This window comes from Acartia tonsa, chromosome 6 (assembly GCF_053477335.1).
Source record: "Acartia tonsa isolate MP-2025a chromosome 6, ASM5347733v1, whole genome shotgun sequence".
Taxonomy (NCBI): domain Eukaryota; kingdom Metazoa; phylum Arthropoda; class Copepoda; order Calanoida; family Acartiidae; genus Acartia; species Acartia tonsa.
The window spans coordinates 34,420,881-34,439,888 of NC_137265.1; the positions used below are offsets into that span (position 1 = coordinate 34,420,881).

The 19,008-nt window shown below is 36.0% G+C and overlaps 1 protein-coding gene across 2 annotated transcripts in view; it reads left to right on the forward strand.

The window, feature by feature from the left end:
* LOC145322471 (uncharacterized) overlaps positions 1-19,008 on the forward strand; it is a 68,319-nt gene that overhangs the window by 46,824 nt on the left and 2,487 nt on the right. For both annotated transcript variants that reach the window (XM_080164476.1, XM_080164477.1), the window contains exons 31-33: positions 8,597-8,692; positions 9,095-9,206; positions 9,655-9,715. In XM_080164476.1, the coding sequence (XP_080020602.1) occupies positions 8,597-8,692; positions 9,095-9,206; positions 9,655-9,715 (269 nt within the window). The remainder of the gene's footprint in view (positions 1-8,596; positions 8,693-9,094; positions 9,207-9,654; positions 9,716-19,008) is intronic.

Below are 19,008 nucleotides of genomic sequence, written 5' to 3' on the forward strand. Positions count from 1 at the left end.
GACCAATACAAAAACCCCTAGTGTTTAACTTTTAAAGTTGTAGTTGCACGAAATGCATCTAAACTTGAATTTAGTGAACTGCAGATTTTTTTCCTGTTCAATGGTTTAACTTTAAACTTTATTTATATGGCATATATCTAAAAGAATTTCAATTTTTTAGTTTTTAAGATATCAAGATTTCAAAATCGTGCTCTTGTGATATATATGCAATTTATATAGCTAGCTTATTTTACAAAAACAGCATAACGACTAATTTAGTGATGTCTAATTGTTTGTTATTTATTATAATACAATATTATTCGTATATGTTTGATGATATATTTTTAACTTAAACTTGAAATCATTTTTCTAAAATGCACTTCATGCAACTATCCCTTCAGCTAGTCCGCTAGTCGAATGTAAAGCACAAATGTCACTTCACAATAAGCCCCTAATTGAAACAAAACACAATCTAAGGGGAAGCTTTACATGGGTCCATAGATTGCATGGCTGTAGGCTATTTCAATGCCATATATGTTAAAGATGCATACGCTGTTTGGTAAAAATGTAATGTGTTTCAAATAAGATGGCTTAATTACACTTATCCAATTTCCCTTCTCTTGCTTTTAGATTTAAGAATACTGAACCCTGTTTCTGCCCTCCCACCCCTCTCTTATTGTACCCACGTTCCTTTTTGTGCAACTTTTACTCTCACTCAATAAAACTAAACTTCCTTCTTATGCCTTCCACTTTTCCTCCAATTTCCTCCATTTCTTTTCCTTAATTCATACACTCATCCCCCACTCTCTATCTCTCTTTCTATTAAGTCTTATAAAAATATTTCACATTGCCTTTCCCATATTTATTTTTCTCGCTCTACTTATCTTCCCCCCCCCCCCCCTGCAAGATATCAATATTTATTAACTCACTTTGTAATTTTCAAATGTTACATCCTAAGAAAATACAATAAAGCTAAAGGAAGGTTCAATGGATTTATTCTTATTATTATTTAACCCTGTGATAATTTACTTCCACTTAAACAGTAAATCCACCTTCCTTACCCACCTCCCCCTCTCTGTTTATCTTTACTGCTAAATTTTAACCTTTCCTTTCGCTTTCTGCCTGCCCTTACTTACCCTTAATGATTACCCATCTCATTTTTCTCCTCCTCCAAATTCCAAAAGGGTAAAATTTCCCAATCAAATTAAGACTTGGGGACAAAGGGTGTTCTTTTCAGTATAGGTAATCAACTTTCAAGTATAAAAAAGATGGGGGTATATATAAAAAAGTGGGATAAAAATACTAAGGGTTTATGTTGAAAAGAGATGGGGTGCTAAGGATCTGTAGTTTTCTGAAAGAGAAAGGTATGACGGGTGTGGGTATCTTATACCCCCTCCCTCATCATTTTCCAACACCCAAAAAGTACTCGTTCGTGATTTTTAAGCATAACAGGGAAAGCAAGATACAAAAGATAATAATAAGACAACTTAATGACTAAGTTATAGATTAACAAAAATTTACTCATGCCATGTCTAACATTGCTGCAATTCCCGACCAATACAAAAACCCCTAGTGTTTAACTTTTAAAGTTGTAGTTGCACGAAATGCATCTAAACTTGAATTTAGTGAACTGCAGATTTTTTTCCTGTTCAATGGTTTAACTTTAAACTTTATTTATATGGCATATATCTAAAAGAATTTCAATTTTTTAGTTTTTAAGATATCAAGATTTCAAAATCGTGCTCTTGTGATATATATGCAATTTATATAGCTAGCTTATTTTACAAAAACAGCATAACGACTAATTTAGTGATGTCTAATTGTTTGTTATTTATTATAATACAATATTATTCGTATATGTTTGATGATATATTTTTAACTTAAACTTGAAATCATTTTTCTAAAATGCACTTCATGCAACTATCCCTTCAGCTAGTCCGCTAGTCGAATGTAAAGCACAAATGTCACTTTGAATTAAATCAAGAATGACTAAATTCATGATTGAAGCAAAAAAAATGATATGATATAAACAAGGATGACAACATCCATAATTAGCGAAGCTCAAAAATTATAAATGGATTTTGGGAAAAAAATTACTGAAGAGCAGTGTCATACAATAAACATTAAACATTATAAAATAGGTAAACAGGAAACCTTTAAAATCACACAAACTTTAAAATCTAGGAATTGATCTAGAACCGCAATTAATAGACAAATCTCAATGAAACTTGGTGGAAATATGTAGAATATGAGCATATTCAATCCCTGATAATTTCAGCCGTCAATACTGAATAGGAATCGAGAAAATCATGAAAACCTAAAAATCTAGGAATCGATCTAGCACCCCAAATAACAGACAGATGGACAAAACAATGTATATATTAGATGAGCTTATATAATGGGAATCTTAAAAATTTCAGCTGTCTATCTTGAATAGGAGCAGAAGAAAATCACGTTTCCCCCATAGCGTTACTGACTGGCTGACGGACAGACAAAGTGAACTATAGGGTAGCTTCGCTACTAAAAAAAAATAATCTTTTTACTTTAGAATGGCGATATATATTGTGCTTTATTAGGATCGAAGATTCCCTGGGGGGGGTTCTTTCATTTTAATTTGATTGAACTATGCTAGGATTTTAGGATAGGACAAGCCCCTTAAAAGTTCCAACCCTCTAAAAATCTTATGTGTTGAATTTTTCCATTTGGTAAACGATTAATTGATAATAAACCAGAATTGTCCCTTCCCTGCATAGGTGATTTTATTTGCATTGACTTTTATTTTTAGTAGCGAAGTTACTCTTTAATTCAATTTGTATTTCCGTCCGGTCCTTAGGGTGAATGATAATGTATTTGGCTGCTTTAGAGATGGATAAATATTTTGCTGGCCGAAGAGCATTTAATCTATGGCTCACTCTGTCCATCTATCTGCCTGTAATTCTCTAGAATACATGAAATGTTTCTTAACTACCATCATAAATTTATAATAGAATATTATGATTCTGTTGTACAGTTTCTATAGTTCAAATGGTTGGTTGGTCGGTACGTCAGCAATGCTCTACGGAATTTGAACTTCAGTGATGGGGAAAGTGTGTTTATTTCTTATTAAAAATACCAATATTTCATGAGCTACTGAATGACTTTGTAGTTAATGTACTTTCTTAATGTTTTCTTCAGTTTTTGTATATAAATAATTTTAGTTTTTATTAAAGCTTGCTTTTGGTCTCAGATGGTTTTAGATGGAAGGGGCAGAACTACTTAAGAATATGAGTGATCACTAATATTCTTTTAGCAAATTTGTTGGTTTCCTCAAATGGTGTAGCGAGCATAGAACCCTCCTATTTTGAAAAAAAAGAAAATAATATGGAATAGTTTTTCTTGTGTTAGTGTTTTAAATTAGGTCTTATTTTGTACAGGGTAGTTCCGCAGGGATAGGGAAACACAATATTGGGGCTCCTCATAGGGATAAGGCATAAAGATAATAAACTCCCCCCTTCTCCCTTAGTCTCAATTAATTCTAATAATGGGGAGTGTTTTGTGTTCGCTAGGTGATTTGAGGGAAAGCTCCGAGAATTTTCATAAAGAGAACTGTTTTTTTTAACCTGCCTAAAACTTAGTTAAACATAATATCACTTGGCTCATGCTATGCCTTGCCCCTAGTTTCAGGATGTTTTAGTTGTGTATAAAGTATTTTGGGCACTCATACGAATTTTTTCCCTTCAATACCCCCCCCCCCCCCCCCCATCTCCCCTTACCTTACCATTTCTCTCTCCCTTGTTATCTTTCTTTCAGTGAGGTAAAGATTCCCTTTCACTTTGTGCCTTCCCTTTTCATTTTCTGTAATGATTTCCCCAGCCTTTTCTTTCATATACTTTTGTCCATTACCCTTTCCCCTATCTATTAAAATATAAAAATTTATTCTCTTCCTTCCCTTATTTTTTCAAAATTGCCTTTTTCCCCATTAGTTCCAAACCCTCTTGAATAGAAATGCTTTTCTTAAAAATTTTCCCCTTCCCTCTATACTAAAAATTATACATATCTACACATAAAGTAGATATTGTAGTCATCCCCCTCCATACTTTATTCATCCGTTTTCCTTTTCATAAAATATCTTTCCCCTTTATATTTTATGTATCAGTGGCTTATTTCTTCCCCCGCGGTTTCTGTTTGAACCCCTTCCCCAAGACTTCCCATTCCCCGTTCTCAATTTTGCCTCTCGTAATTCTCTGCTTTACTTACTCATTAAGTCTCTCTTTTTTTCACCAAACTCTCCCGCATTTTCTAACCCACCCCCTCCCCATTGTAGATACTGAAACCTGCCTAATATTTTACTTTTCATACTCCCTAGCTTCCCCCACTCTCAATTCATATTAAACCCACCCTCTCTCTCTCTCCTTAAGCAAGCCACATACTTTTTCACTACCTATTGCACACACACCCTACGAACGAACTGCCCACCTTAATATAAAAATCTTCCAAAGCAAGTATTTCTCCCTTTCAATATCTCCCTCTAGTTTTCTACACATCTCTATTTCTCCCTCCTTTCTTTATACTTTAGAATGTTAACCTTATACAAAAATCCTTGTCCCTCTTTTTTGACTGGTGCTATAAAAATACCCACACTTTCTAAAAAATGTAACTGTATGTCACCCCTAGAAACTTTATGGGTGTGTAAAGCTTCACTGATTAATAAATAGTTTTTAATTCAAGACAAAACTTTGGCATTAAATTGAATTTTTAGATGCATTAAAGATTTCTTAAGAAATAAAAAGTAATAATGAGTCCTAAAAGTGCATTGTCTATTTAAACTCAAAATTTGGTCTTATAATTAATATGTTATAGAGTTAATATGTCGGTGTGTCTTAATCGTAAGATCTCGCTAACCGCAGAACCATCTTGTTCAAATGTATAATACAGATTCTTACATGTGGGACGGTTTTAGTAATTTTGGAGAGGTTGTCTAACCTCACCCCCCCCACTCCCTCCCCCAATCCACACACATAGCAGCTACGCTCATAGCATGTAAGGGTATGTATTCTTTGTGGTAGAAAATGGCAGAAAAATAGCCCAAACCTTACCAACAGTTTGATATATAAAACCATCCCAGGACCTATATAAAGCATCACTAAAATGGAGAACTAAATGGGTTCATTAGTTACCGCATTATCAAAGTAAAGACAACAAAATCAACACCTCTTTATATAACCAGTCTATGCTAAAATTTTAATAAGTCTCCAATTGAGGATTTATATTTTTTTGGGCAAATCTATATAGCAGGTTTGTAGTTATATAGAACCACCAAGTTGCTGTATTTTTTTTACACTCGCGGGCCGAGCCTCTAGCCTCCAGGGCATCTTAAACTTTTATGGTTGGGAACACCTTAAAACATCCCTATGATATAAATAAATCTTCCTAAAAATGTAATACTCAATTGATTCAATAGCAAGGGAGATCTTAAACTTAAAATTTACATGTTTTACATGTATAGATCTTAGTTTCCCTTACTCGGTCTGCCTCTTTCTATAGAGTCAGGGAGGGAGGGGACATTGGGCTCGATAAAACTGTAGTCCCCAAAGTTTTATAATTTCGTTTTTTTTGTTCGTTGACTTAACAACTTTGGGGATTTGTATTGAATTTTCATTAGTTGATTCATTAAGTTCAGTGTCCAAACGTTATAACTACTAATTGTAATCCAGAGAAGGGGTAAATTTGTGAATCATTATTGGGGATTATAACAATTTATCCGCCATTGTCTTATCCCTTTAGATCACTGGTAGAATACTTATTTTTAAAGTGTTTTAAATCTTGAGTGCTATGGGCGTAAGAATCCTTGTTAAAGGATGTTAGATTCATTGCAAATTGTATTTAACTTTTCTAAATTAAATTTCTTACAAATTCCATAACAATATAATATTAATGTTTTTAGATTATTAGAGGAATTTTGCTGAAGCAAAACTTTTCTACATGAGTACGTATGTTTGATACCTCTAGTCGTAAAAAGCGACTTATTTTAAACTTGCATTAAGATTCCTGTAACAAGAAGGTATAATCTATAATGTTAGCAACTCTCATATCAAGATTAAAAACTCCTTACGTCCATTTTAAACCTGTTGATTTTATACTTCTTTGTCACCAAATTAAAAATATTTATTTTTATCAATTTTTTGGCTCGAGTTTTCTGATTTTCTGGGCTTCGCTTTACAGGAAGTTATCATCCTTGTGCGTATCGTTCTCTCTCTCTCTCTCTTTGTATAATATTTATGTTACTTCACATATTTCCCCATTTCATCTTTGCAAGTTATATTCTTCTCTTTTCATATTATGCCTGTTCAAGTCTGATTTTTCCCAATGCCTGAAAAATCCCTCACTCTCTCTCCCTCTATCTCCCTCTATAATTTGTAAAGGAATAAGCCTCCCACTTCCCTTTAACGCTTACTTTACTCACGCCTTTCATGTTTTCTCTTTTTATGTAACCCCCCTCTCCTTCTCCCATTTCCCTTTGTCATATTATCTTATTTTTGTTTCTCTATTCCCCATACCTTACCCTTTCCTCTGTTTTCTTAATGACTACTACTCCATACTTTTTCCCCTTCCCATTTTGCCCCTTCCTACTTTCAACAAAATCAACCCACACCCCTGTCCCTCTCTCCTTCTCTGTAACCTTTCACCCTTTACCTTCTCTTTCTATTTCCCCTTATCATTCCCATCATCAAACACTCCCCCCCCCCTCTCTCTCTCAATCTGCAATTCAATTCAGTAATTTTCCACCTCTCCTCTCCAACACTAAATCCTTTGTCCGTCTACTTTTTGTGGCTACATAAAAAGGAAGAAAAATGTTAAAAATATCGAAAAGAAAAAATGTCATGGTTAAAACTAATGTAAAAGGTAGTGTTTACACTTGTTTGTTTTGTTTATGTGAAATAATTCTTGTTGGTGATTTCAACTAGAGCTCTTGTAAATAAAACGAAGAATTTTTATTACACTAGCAGTACAGCTCTAAAACTATCATAGAATTGAAAGTCTGCTGGTTCCTGAACTACTCTGTAAGTAGGAAATGTCCGTTCCTCTTAGACATTGTTACAGCTAAGTGTTACATTAGATTTAGAACTATTTGCTTCGCGCCTAGTCTATAGTGGGAGGGTGGGGGAGCTCTGGAAAGCCTTAAACCACCTATAGGCATTTATAAATCTTTGACAGATTGACTAATAATTTTCTTGATTTAATAATGACAGTTTGATTTTTAAAGTTTCTTAATTTTCATCACAGTACATGTAGCATAGGATTAAATTATTCTATTTAATTTCTGACCAAAATATTATTTTTTCTGTACCTTGATTATTATAGCCCTAATCATTTAGATATATATTTAAATCCACTTTTCCTCCCCCCCCCCCCCGTAAAATAAACTTCAAAATTTCAAATATTTATTTGTATAACTCTTTTAATCCCCCCCCCCTTAGGTTTTATCTCTTTTATCCACTTATCTTTTTTAGTCTTATTTTTATACTCTACTCCTTCTGAGACAATATCTCTTTTTCTCCTTCACGACCTTCTCTCATTTTATCTTGGATCTATTTGATTAACCTACTCATTTTCTTATCGAAGCCTTTACCCCATGTGATAACCCCTTCTTTCCCCATCTCCTCGTAATAAGTGCCTTGCTACACTACTATACTAACTTGAAATATACAATATATATTAAATATCCAATTATCTCTTCCTTTTTTTTCCAACCCTTTCCATGTAGCACCCCCCCCCCCCCCCCCCACTCCCATGCCCTACCGTATTGCTTTAGAGATCCCCCCCCCTGCATTGAAATGTTCTAACGCTACTCCCCCCCCCCCCCCTCCCCCAACCTAACTCAGTGTTTTGCTGTAAAAAATCTCCCTCTCTCGAACTGTGCTTTTACTCATAAAATTGTTTAAGTATAAGGAGCGCAACACTTTTTCACTCGCTTTCTCTTTGTATCATTTACTCAAATATTTGAATGAACATTTTCAATGACGTAGCTACTCTAAAATTAAGGCATAGCCGTGTGTCTGTCAGTGACATGTTGAATGTATTTTCTGTTAACCTCTATAGATTTTTTAAGTAAGAAAGAAACTGTTGCACAAAATTTCCATAATTATGCTTAAAATAATATTGACAAAAGATTTCAATTTTGTCTTTGCTACGCTACTTATACAAAACTTTATTTTCTCATGCTGAAAGTGTCGAATCAAAACACTTCACGATATCATTAATATCCTAAAATCAAAGTTAATTAGTACCCAAACAAGGATGACAATATATTAAATCTAATAATTATAAAGTAGATGCTCATTAGACATTTAAATCAATATATCTCAATAGAAGCTTAAATTTTATTTTTAATAGAATATTCATCATCCGAGCAAAAGTGACGGACAATTAGGACAAAGTGCACTTTAGAGAACATGCTTGATAGTCACAAGAATCTACATACAAAAATATGACAACTATCTTTGATAGCAGTTAAGAAAATTACATTTCCCTTATAAGGACCGGCAGACAATGAAATCTAAAGAATAGCTTTACTGCTATAAGAACTCGAAAAGTGTTCTGAGTCATTTTTCCATATTATATTGTTATTTTTGTTTAGCCATGTGTAATGTGGAAGCGAGGACTGCTATGCAAGTTTGGAGACAGATGTATATACAATCATGCAGAAGTGCTACGGGGGAAGGCCGCTTTCCAGGTAAATAAACTCACAGCCTGCAAAACATATATAGTAGTACCTTTTTACAAATGCGCTAAGTATCTGTCTGCTGCAATAACAAAATGTTGCTTTTAGACAAGCTAATAAACAACTATGTTTATCTGTTTGATATCCAAAAATAGGGTTATTTTAGGTGGAAAATTTTTAGATATTTATTTTTGTAGATTTTCATAGGTAATTATGAGGTGTATTTGAGTTGGTATAAAATGAAGTATAATGTCAGTTTGCTCCATGTTTCGCTTTATTTTAATATTTTATTTTTCCTTTTTAATTCATATTATCGTATTTTTATACGATATGTTAATTCTTGTATATACACTTCGCTTCTTATTAACTGTATTGTCCTTGTTAAAACTTAAGCAATAATTTAATTTTGTTTAGAATGCTGTGGACATGAATATAGCCCCGGATGAGAAAGATAAATTTGGTTACAGAATAGCTAAGCCTAATCCTGCAAGCCAAGGGGCGCAACCTGATAATCAGAGAACTTTAGGTAACATTTTCCTTTTTAAAGAAAAAAAGGATGCCAAAAAGATTAATGAATGAATATTTAACTAAGAGAAAATCTATTTCGCCTCCAAACATTACTACTTTCATTATGTCCTTTTTAAAGAATGGAGGTGGAAAATAGTGATATCATTTCCCACGGCAAAAAAAAACAAAAAAATGAAGGAAAAAATTCGGGTCATGGAAAGAAAACGAAGTTGCGGGATTTATCGTATTTTCACAGTAACTTTTGAAAGGTTAATTTAGGTTAGGTTAGGTTAAGTAAATGTTAATGATTGTCCAGCAGGGTTAGAAAATATGCCTTGGAGGGCTTGAGCCCCCCGCATAGCTAGAAATAGGAGAAAAATTTTAATAAGTCTAAAAATAAATGGGATTGTCTTTGCCAATTGCGAGATTTTAAGTTACTAATCTTGATATAACATTTCTGTTTTCAGATGATACAACAGATTGGTACAACTCAGATTCTACAAATGTCAATCTGAAACCAGAAGAAATGTAAGTAACATTTTTTTTTTTAAAGAAGTGGGGGGGGGTATTTATTCCTTAAAAAGATTGTACCTATTTTCTTGGGGGTTTGGACACCCCCCCAAAAAATGAAAAATACCCCCAAAAATTTGTATTTCAAAAATAAAATTAAAAGAGAGAGGTCACTAACCCCCCCCCTGTAGCGGACGGCTCACCTTTGCTTTTCAGAGCCACTCAATCTTGGTCCGCTGGAATTTCATTTCTGTGGTTTTGACATTTTATCAGTTTCTTTCAATGCAGTCTGGAAATAGTAGAGCAGTTATTTTGACTCGAATGTTCGGTAAAATTAACCTAGAATAAAAAAAAACAATGTTAATTCTAGGTAGTTACAATAAGAACGGGTTGGCTAATAAAAGTGCACTTATAAATAAAGAAATGAAAGAATAAAAGATAAAAAGAAATTAAATTTACAATTTACATTCTATACTAAAGTCTTTGTTCACTTAAATTCATTCTACTTAATGTATTAAAGAATATGAGCTATAAAGTACTTACATTGGCTCTCTGTTAGGTTTGAAGTTTGGTTCCAGTAGAATAGTACATATCCAATTAATCCCCTAGTTGCGTTGTTAGGGTTGGTGTTCTTTCCTTGATGGTATTTAGCTTTGAGTTATTGTGACTTGTTCTCATTAGCTTTGGTTGTAGCTGTTCTTGTTAACGTCCTGCAAAGATAACAATTGTTAGACAAGGCCAGATTATATTTCCTTATTGACGTCAGATTATTTAAACATTATTTTGAATATTTACTTGAATCCTTGCTACAATAAAGGAATTAAAAAGAGTATAATATTCTATACCTTTTATTTCAGTGTGATAAGCAAATCCCTTTACAGGTAGGGCACACTAGTTTCTCCAATTATCCAAGGCTGGTTTTCCGCCAATCAAATTAGTTCTGCTTAGGGGTCTTTTGTTTAGGGGTCTTTCTAGCATTAGGGGTCTTTCACACAACACAGATCTGTTCTCTGTTTGGGTATCCACCTAAAATGGAACAGTATTATTGGAGGCCATTATAATGGAGGTTTAAATTATGTACTTTAGCTCTTTATTCTTTATATGATTTACGTTGGTTTGACTTTACCAAAACATTTGATACATTAAGTTTACTTCATTAGAAAGTTCATTAAGTCACTTGATGTTAGTTTGACTTTAACAAAACATTTGAAACGTTGTTTAATTTAAATTCAATCTTCATATGATTTGGTGTTAGTTTGACTTCAACAAAACATTTGATACTATTTAAATATTTTCACCTTATTGTCCATTTATCTTGCATTGATGTATCCTTTCAACGACTTCGCTGTTACAAATTAAATATAAAAATTTTCTCACCTAGGTAGCCACCCGTTATATTAAATATTTATTTATTCACTTACTTTTACTTTCTGAAATAAGAAAAAGGCTTTAAAACCTTAAGTTGCTTTTGATTTTGCGTGCACATATATTCTTTACAATGATTTCCTATGAACAAATACAGATTTAAATTCTTATTGGACATAATTGTCTTTCTTTTCTTTACTTTAATTACTTTGGACACAATTTTCATAGAATAAGTATTTAAGAGTGGGAATGAAATTTAGTAATTTAGAAATTAATATTTAGTACTATAATTGGGTGGCGTGATGTGAAGATAAGCTGTCGACAAAGCAGTTTGTAGGCTCAGGTCTACTCTTTTCTCAGAATCATGTTGTAACTCTTTTCTCCTCTTAACTTTTTCTCCATGATTTCAACAGTTAACTTGTTCATCTTTTACAATGTCTTCGCCCCTTTCTTCAGTAAATCTTCGCCCCTTTTCTTCATCAAATTACTTGTTTCTACACCACAACATTACTACTCTTTACTCGGCACTCTATGGCTTGTGTCAACATCTCAACTGTGGCTCATAACTCCTAAATAGTTAGGATTAGCATACGTCCGTTACACTCCCGGCACAGAAAGGCAACAGTTGAGGTTTGTACTTGATCAGAATTTGTAGGTATTCAGTATTTCTTCATTACAGTATGGGTAAAACGTTGATAAAACTTCACAGGATAAATTAATTAGTTTGTACAATAGTTGTAGTGGGGTTTAAGCGACCCTGTTGTAGTAGCTCCACAGGTGGTCCATGGCAAATTCAGCCTCTATCTGACCTCCTAGGTCAAGGTCTGTTTCAACCTCTAAGATAGCCACATCTCTAAGGCTCCTCATGACAGTGCTTGTGGTTTTGGACAACCATAATCTGTATTCAATTTCAACCTTGCGGACAACACCATCTTTGGACTCAAAGACTTGCTTGATTCTGCCAATACGGAAGATGCTGGAACCAAAAGCATTTGACAAATCTCGTAGAAATACAACAATCTGCCCCACTTTGGGCTGGTGAGAGGTGTGGGTCCATTTGTTGGACTTAGGGAAAAAATCAGCTAGCCTTGCATTTTTGAATACTTCCCACCAAGCTTTCTCGATATCATCAATAGAACTCATCATTTTACCAGGACTTTCAACAGTAACTCTACCTAGAGCTGTCCTACCCTTGTTTCTTCCCATAAGCAGTCTGCTAGGGGTAAGTAAATCCAAACCATCAAGATTTGTGTACCTGTTTCCAAGACAGAAGGGTAGGTTATTAAGTTCTGATGCAATATAGGCCAATGCTGTCTCAAATTGTATAACAGAGAAATTCCTTCCTTTGAAAACAGTATTTAGCATTCCTTTGATTTCCTTGATTGATCTTTCAGCCATCCCGTTCCAATTGTGAGCTCCAGGAGGGGCAACTTTGAAAGAAATACTTGAACCGGTCTCAACATTTAAGGTCTTGGCAACATCTGCAACGTATATCTTCATATCCTTGAAACCTTTGATCAGCTGGGAACCAGCATCAATGCGGACTTGGAGCGGTGTACCATACCTGTATATATGCCGCTGGAAAGCTAGTAAGAAATTGTCAGTATCATAGCCAATCATTACATAGAGGCCAAGAGCATTGGTAGCACAGCATTTGATTGCAACACCCCAGGCTTGAGCAGTCTCAGTATTACGTGTTTGTCGTTGGTGGACTTGGCATTTCATCTCATAGGGGCCAAATAGATCAAGTTGGCATATTGTGAAAGCTGGGGCAACATTATAACGGGCATCATCAAGTTTACCCATCTCGATTTGGATGGTTTTAAGTTTGTACCGCTGACAAAAGGTACACTTTGTCTTAATTTCCGTAGCAAGTGACCTTCCACCTATAATAAAGGCAAATTCATAACTTTTCAGTAGAGAAGATACAGCTCCCCCATGATGAGTCAGTTTCTCATGGCAAGTTCTCATAATACAGTATGCTACTGGACTGTTACGGTCCAAGACAGGTACAGCAAATGAAAGTCTGGATAAGTCCAAGGAATTGTCGGCAAGTTCAGCCTCATGACCAGACAGTATTCTGCCAGTATAAACAAATATATCATTTTTCATCTCACCAAGTGCATCAATCTTCTTCCATTCATTAAATTCAAATAACTCTTTAGTTGTCTTCTTGAATAGATAATTCTTAGCTTTATCTATGTAACTATCTTCAACATTAACAACACCTGGGTTGTCATGGATGATGGTATCATTTCCATTCTTAACACCTTTGAATTTATCAGCAGCAATCAGAATTATAGCAATTCTTCTCAACAGGTGGTTCCAATTGTATCTCATAGGGTCAACAAGATAGTTGCTAAGGTCATTTCTAAGACTTATTTTATTGTTGAAAGCCAATAAGGTTAGCCCAGGGGCACCAGAATTACGGATCTCCAGTAAAGCCAGCCGTTGCTCCTCATGATCCATAGAAATCTCTGCTAGTGATTTAAGTGGCATGTCTGATACCTCCTCTCGCATCCAATCCTTACCCAGCTGCCATTCAGAATCTTCTGTAACCATAGAAGCATCAGCAGTGCGGGTAGCAATATCAGCAGGGTTCAAGGCAGACTCTATATGCAACCAATCATCAACATTACATAGCCTGCGAATATCAATGACCATGTTTCTAACTGACGTTTGTAGTGGGCGAGAATCACAGTTCATCCAATAGAGGGCAATGACACTATCGGTGGCAAAGATGACTCTCTTGACACATTTTCCAAAATCTCTTACAACCAGATTTGCCAAAACACAGCCCATATTACAAGCTTTTAATTCTGCCTTTGGGACTGTGAGTTTAGTGACCAGCTTAGACTTGCTCATGACAAGATTACAGATCTTTCCTCCAGAATTAAGATTCATTTGAGCATATACAGTAGCTACTGCTATGGATTGACTAGCATCAGTGACTACCAAGAGTGTTACTCCATTGGTAACATCGACATCATAATTAAATATACTGCGGGGCACTTTAAAGTCAGCGAGCAATTGCACTTGTTGAAGGTTGTGTACCCAAACATCAAGCAACTCAACTGGCAACATATCATCCCAATCAACTTTCAGTTTACATATTTCACTCAAGTCTAGTTTCAGTCGGCCAGTAACAGGAACAATAAGACCTAACGGGTCAAAGATGACTGCAACAGTACCAGCAATCACACGCTTGGTAAATCTACCTGCTAGAGCTTCTCGGATATCACCTTCAATAGAGGGTGGTCGTTTACCTCGTTTCCGCTTGCCAAGATACAATGGTTTAATATCAAGTCCAATCAGATCATCTTTGGGAGCCCATTTGTAGCCAAGTAATCCACAGTTAGCACCATCAGTGGTAACTTTCTCATCAGGTTCATGGCCACTCTTAGTGACAGCTTTCACTTCCATTGTTCCATAGTTTAATGTCTTTTCAAGACAGTCTCCAGCAAGATCTCTAACATCATCATTATCATAAGCAGCAAGTATATCATCAACATATTTTTTGTCTCTTAAAGTATCGGCCCCAAGTTTCAGATCTGGCTCTTTCTCTTCAGCAACATCAGCAACCAGATTAAACCCTTCAGCTGTCAGCTGGCCAGCTGGCTTTACGCCATAAATCAATGTCCGAATCACCATCTCTATTGTATCACCATCTATAGATAAACAGTCCTTCCAAAGCATTTTTTGATACTGGTAAAACTCTGATTTCAGTTTAACGGTGTTATAAGCCATACGGATATCTGCAGACAGTGCAGCTTTACCCTTTCGAAATTGGACAAGAAGGTGGAGTAGGTTAGCTAGTTTGGAGTCTCCCTTTGCCAAGCAATCATTCAAGCTGTAACCTGTTCTAGTCCTTGAGCTAGCATCAAACACAAGTCTGCAGGGAGTACTGATACTTGAACTTGAATACACAGCTCTCCATGGTATCCAGTAGCCAGGCTTGTTAGCTAGTTCCTTTTCTGCCTCAGGTAGGTCACTTATTTTTACAAGGTGGCCATTATCAACTAATTTTTGAAAACTTTTGATGATCTCTTCCTTAACATTTTCATCTTTAGTGGCAAGTTTAACTTGGCTGTCAAGGATTTTCATAGCTACATTTTTGTTATCAGTCAGGTGGGTTGTAGGATCACGGATAAAGGGAAGCTCTGTCATTACCACTTTATTCCTTTCATTATAAGACACACAATTCTTGATCTGATATGATTCTTGTTCCTCCTTCAATGACACTTCTTCTAATCTTTCACCATCTTTACACGGATTACAACTTCTACACTTAATGCATCTGTATCCAAGCTCAGCACCTATTTCATCCAACAGTTTAAATTCCTTCACTTGGCGTCCAGCACTTACAGCATACATAGCAGAAATTACAGCGCGGTCATCATCAACTAGAGGATTCTCAAGAAGCTCTCCACATTCACAAAACAATGACCAATTTTCAGGTGGGCTTAGTTTAATTGGTTCTTCATGTACCGGAGCAAGGTTGTTCCAAAGAGTATCACACTGAACACGATAAGCTCTACATTCGAAGGATAGGTAAGCTCCAGGGCCCATAAAACTACTTGCAGCTCCAACATGTTGCCAGAGGTGGTGGGGTCCAGCAAGGACAGCTTGGTTGCCATTCCAACCTTTAAGAACAGCCTGCCTTATTTCAAGACCTCCAGGTAACGAGAATAGTAATTTAGGGTGATATTTATTGAACTTAATACCAATCATAATGTCAACATCTTTATTTCCAATACAGTCTTCAATGGTAGGAAGTGATTTACAGGGATGCAGCTTGTTGAACTCAGCAGAGATATCATCATAAACCTTTCTCAATGGCCAATTAGGAAATGGACAGCTCACATTTTCCATTCTCAATCCAGTAAAAGTTGCCATACGATCCTTTCCAGAATCAGATTTACCATCTAAAGGTAGCCAGAACTTTTCTTCACCATAAGGGATATTAATCTCAGCGCCAGCTGCTACTTGAAGGGTAGTAGGACCTTCTCTCACAGTTACAGTATCAAGGGCTGAGTAAGCACTATTGCTCAAACCTGAGGACCAACAACCTGTGTCATAGAATACAAGGAGTTTTTCATTGTTTTTACCAGAAATGTACTGTAACTGATAAATTGGACAATCCTTAACTTCTGGCTCAATCACAATGGTAGATGGATCCTTACCATTTAAATACACAGCCTCATCAAAGGCATCTGTTTCTGGAGTGGTCTGAGCCGAGGATAAGTAGGAAGCGAGAAAAAACTTTACATCACTCTCTAACTTACTCTTGTCAAGAGTCTTGATAAACTCAGTCTCAAACTTCTTATTCTCTTCTTGATGAAAAGGACAAATTAATATATGATTTTTTCTGATATCATCCTTGTCACCACATCTGTCTACCTTACACAGCCACTTATCACTACAATTTTTCATATGATTCTTCAGCCATGAACTTCTGTTGTCCATATCCAATCCTGCATCAGTCCTTAAACAGCGATAACAAGCCTTCATTTTCATGATCTTCCTCCATCTTTTCTTAACGGGGGTGTCTTGGAAATCCTTGCAGTATGCCAAATTAGTATGGCTGTGATCACAAAACTTACATTTTATTGCTCTGGGCTCAGCGTTGTTAGACATAATAGGCTGTGATAAGCAGTTACCACCAACATCAAAAGACTCAATCTGATTATCATCAGAATCCTCTGACACTTCATCCAAGTCATACAGGTCCTCAAGATCATCATTCTCTATTGGCATAGCAGAATATTTCTTAGGCTGGGTATGTTTACGGCTGTCTTTATAAGGTTCCTTTGCTTTCTCAGCAGAAGGTGGCTTAGGACCCTTTATTCCATCGAGTAGCTCACGATATGAACTAAAACTGGTAGCCGCCATATAGTCGATATCACAATTTGTGTCAATAGCAATATCCTCCAAAAAGCCCAACATAGCTTCAAGGGTGTAACCACGGGTAATTACCATTTCTGGCTTTGCTTTCATCTCTTCCCTCATAACCTTTCTGAAGTCCTCATGATCCTTGGGTAACATGATCTTCTGTAGCACTCCTACAATGTTTGTGGACTCAAACATCATGGTTAAGCCGTGATCCTGTGCCAATTCAGTTAAGGATTTTATCTTTTGGGTAACATTAAATACCCAGTTGCGTTTTTCAACAATCTTTTCTGGACACTTCCCACATGACTTTAAATCTTGGACCTTGTTCATAAAGACCATAGTAGGTTTACCAAAGTGGGATTTTAGCAAGTGCATAGCAACATCATAAGAACTGGCAGATGCAACACATTCCTTGGCTGGGGATTTAAGACAGTCATTCCGTAGCTTTAGAAGTTTTTGTGCAGTAGACAATGCACCAGTCTGGCTAAAATACTCATCTAGTCGTTTGGAGAAGGTAAAATAGTCAAGTTCTTCTGAAAACACTCCAGAAAACACAGGAGCTTCAACAGTTATGTTTTTACCACTGATTTCAATCATTCCTGGGAGGATTCCAAAGGAACCAGTAACATCATCTAATCTTTTTCTGGTGTCTCTCTTTGACTTATAGAGAGATATGGACAAACCATCCAATATTTCTATTGAATCAGGGTCTCCAGCACAGGTAGCATTTTTATTTAATTCCTCTATTTGTCTGCAACATTCTTGCATGGAGTCACAGTTAGACTTGAATGCATTTTCCAGGCCTTTCAACTCAATGGTGGAGGTTACAGGTTGGAGGCGTATCTCAGTGAATTTAGCATTTATATCCAATACACTTTGTTTTAGTGGAGGTAATAATCTTATGACTCGTTGAGAGGATATCGTAGACTGCTGGTGTCGGTGATCTCCACCATGTACTAGCTGTTGCTGTGGAGGTGCTTCAGCAGCATGTCTTCTGTCTAACTCATCATTCTGCTTTACTTGAATATAAATTAGCTTTATCTTATTTGTATAGTGTGTACAATAAGTGTTAGCTTTAGCATGCTTCGCTGCAGTAAAGTCATCATGGGGTTCTGCTGCAAACAAGGAGATAGCATCAATCAAAGCTTTTCTCTGCTCTGTAGCATCCTTTTGCAAGTCCTTTAGCTCATCAGCTGGAGTATTAGGAGGTTCTAAGTCAACAAAAATGACATCAAAGGTAGTTATTGCACGTTCATAATCAGCAAGAGCTTTTTTCATGGCAACAGTAGATCTTGCCATCCTGGGTTTAATTGTAACAATACTAGCAGCAGATTCAGGTCTCTCCTCTTCACTATCACTCAGTTCAACATCAAGTGGAGGTAGGGTTTTCAAAACAGTAGCACTGGGAAGTTGGAACTGATCTACAACATCATCTTCTATGTAAAGGTCGTCTTCATTGATATCTTCTCCATCAGTTGATAACTCGGGTAATGTTTCATCAATGAAGTCACCACAATCAGCAAGACCATCACACACTTGAGCATCAAGAGAAGTCTTTAATCTGGGTCTCAGGTTAGGTTTACCAATAAACAATTCTGAAGGTAATGGAGGAATCTGTTCCCTAGGATCAGCTGAACTAAAAGCAGTCTTTAAGCTACTATGGCTTTGATTAGCAATAGTTGATGTACTTTCGTTTAATTCTTCATAAACACTGTTCTCTTCCCAAGGCGCAGCTGGGTCCTGTAAAGTCCCACGGTCCCTTGGGTCGGAAATCACACCTGTAGTGGATGGAGAAAGCTGGTTGACAATGCTTTCAGATGTACTATTCATATGTACCACAGTTACAGTTGTTAATTTTACTGTAGCGGACGGCTCACCTTTGCTTTTCAGAGCCACTCAATCTTGGTCCGCTGGAATTTCATTTCTGTGGTTTTGACATTTTATCAGTTTCTTTCAATGCAGTCTGGAAATAGTAGAGCAGTTATTTTGACTCGAATGTTCGGTAAAATTAACCTAGAATAAAAAAAAACAATGTTAATTCTAGGTAGTTACAA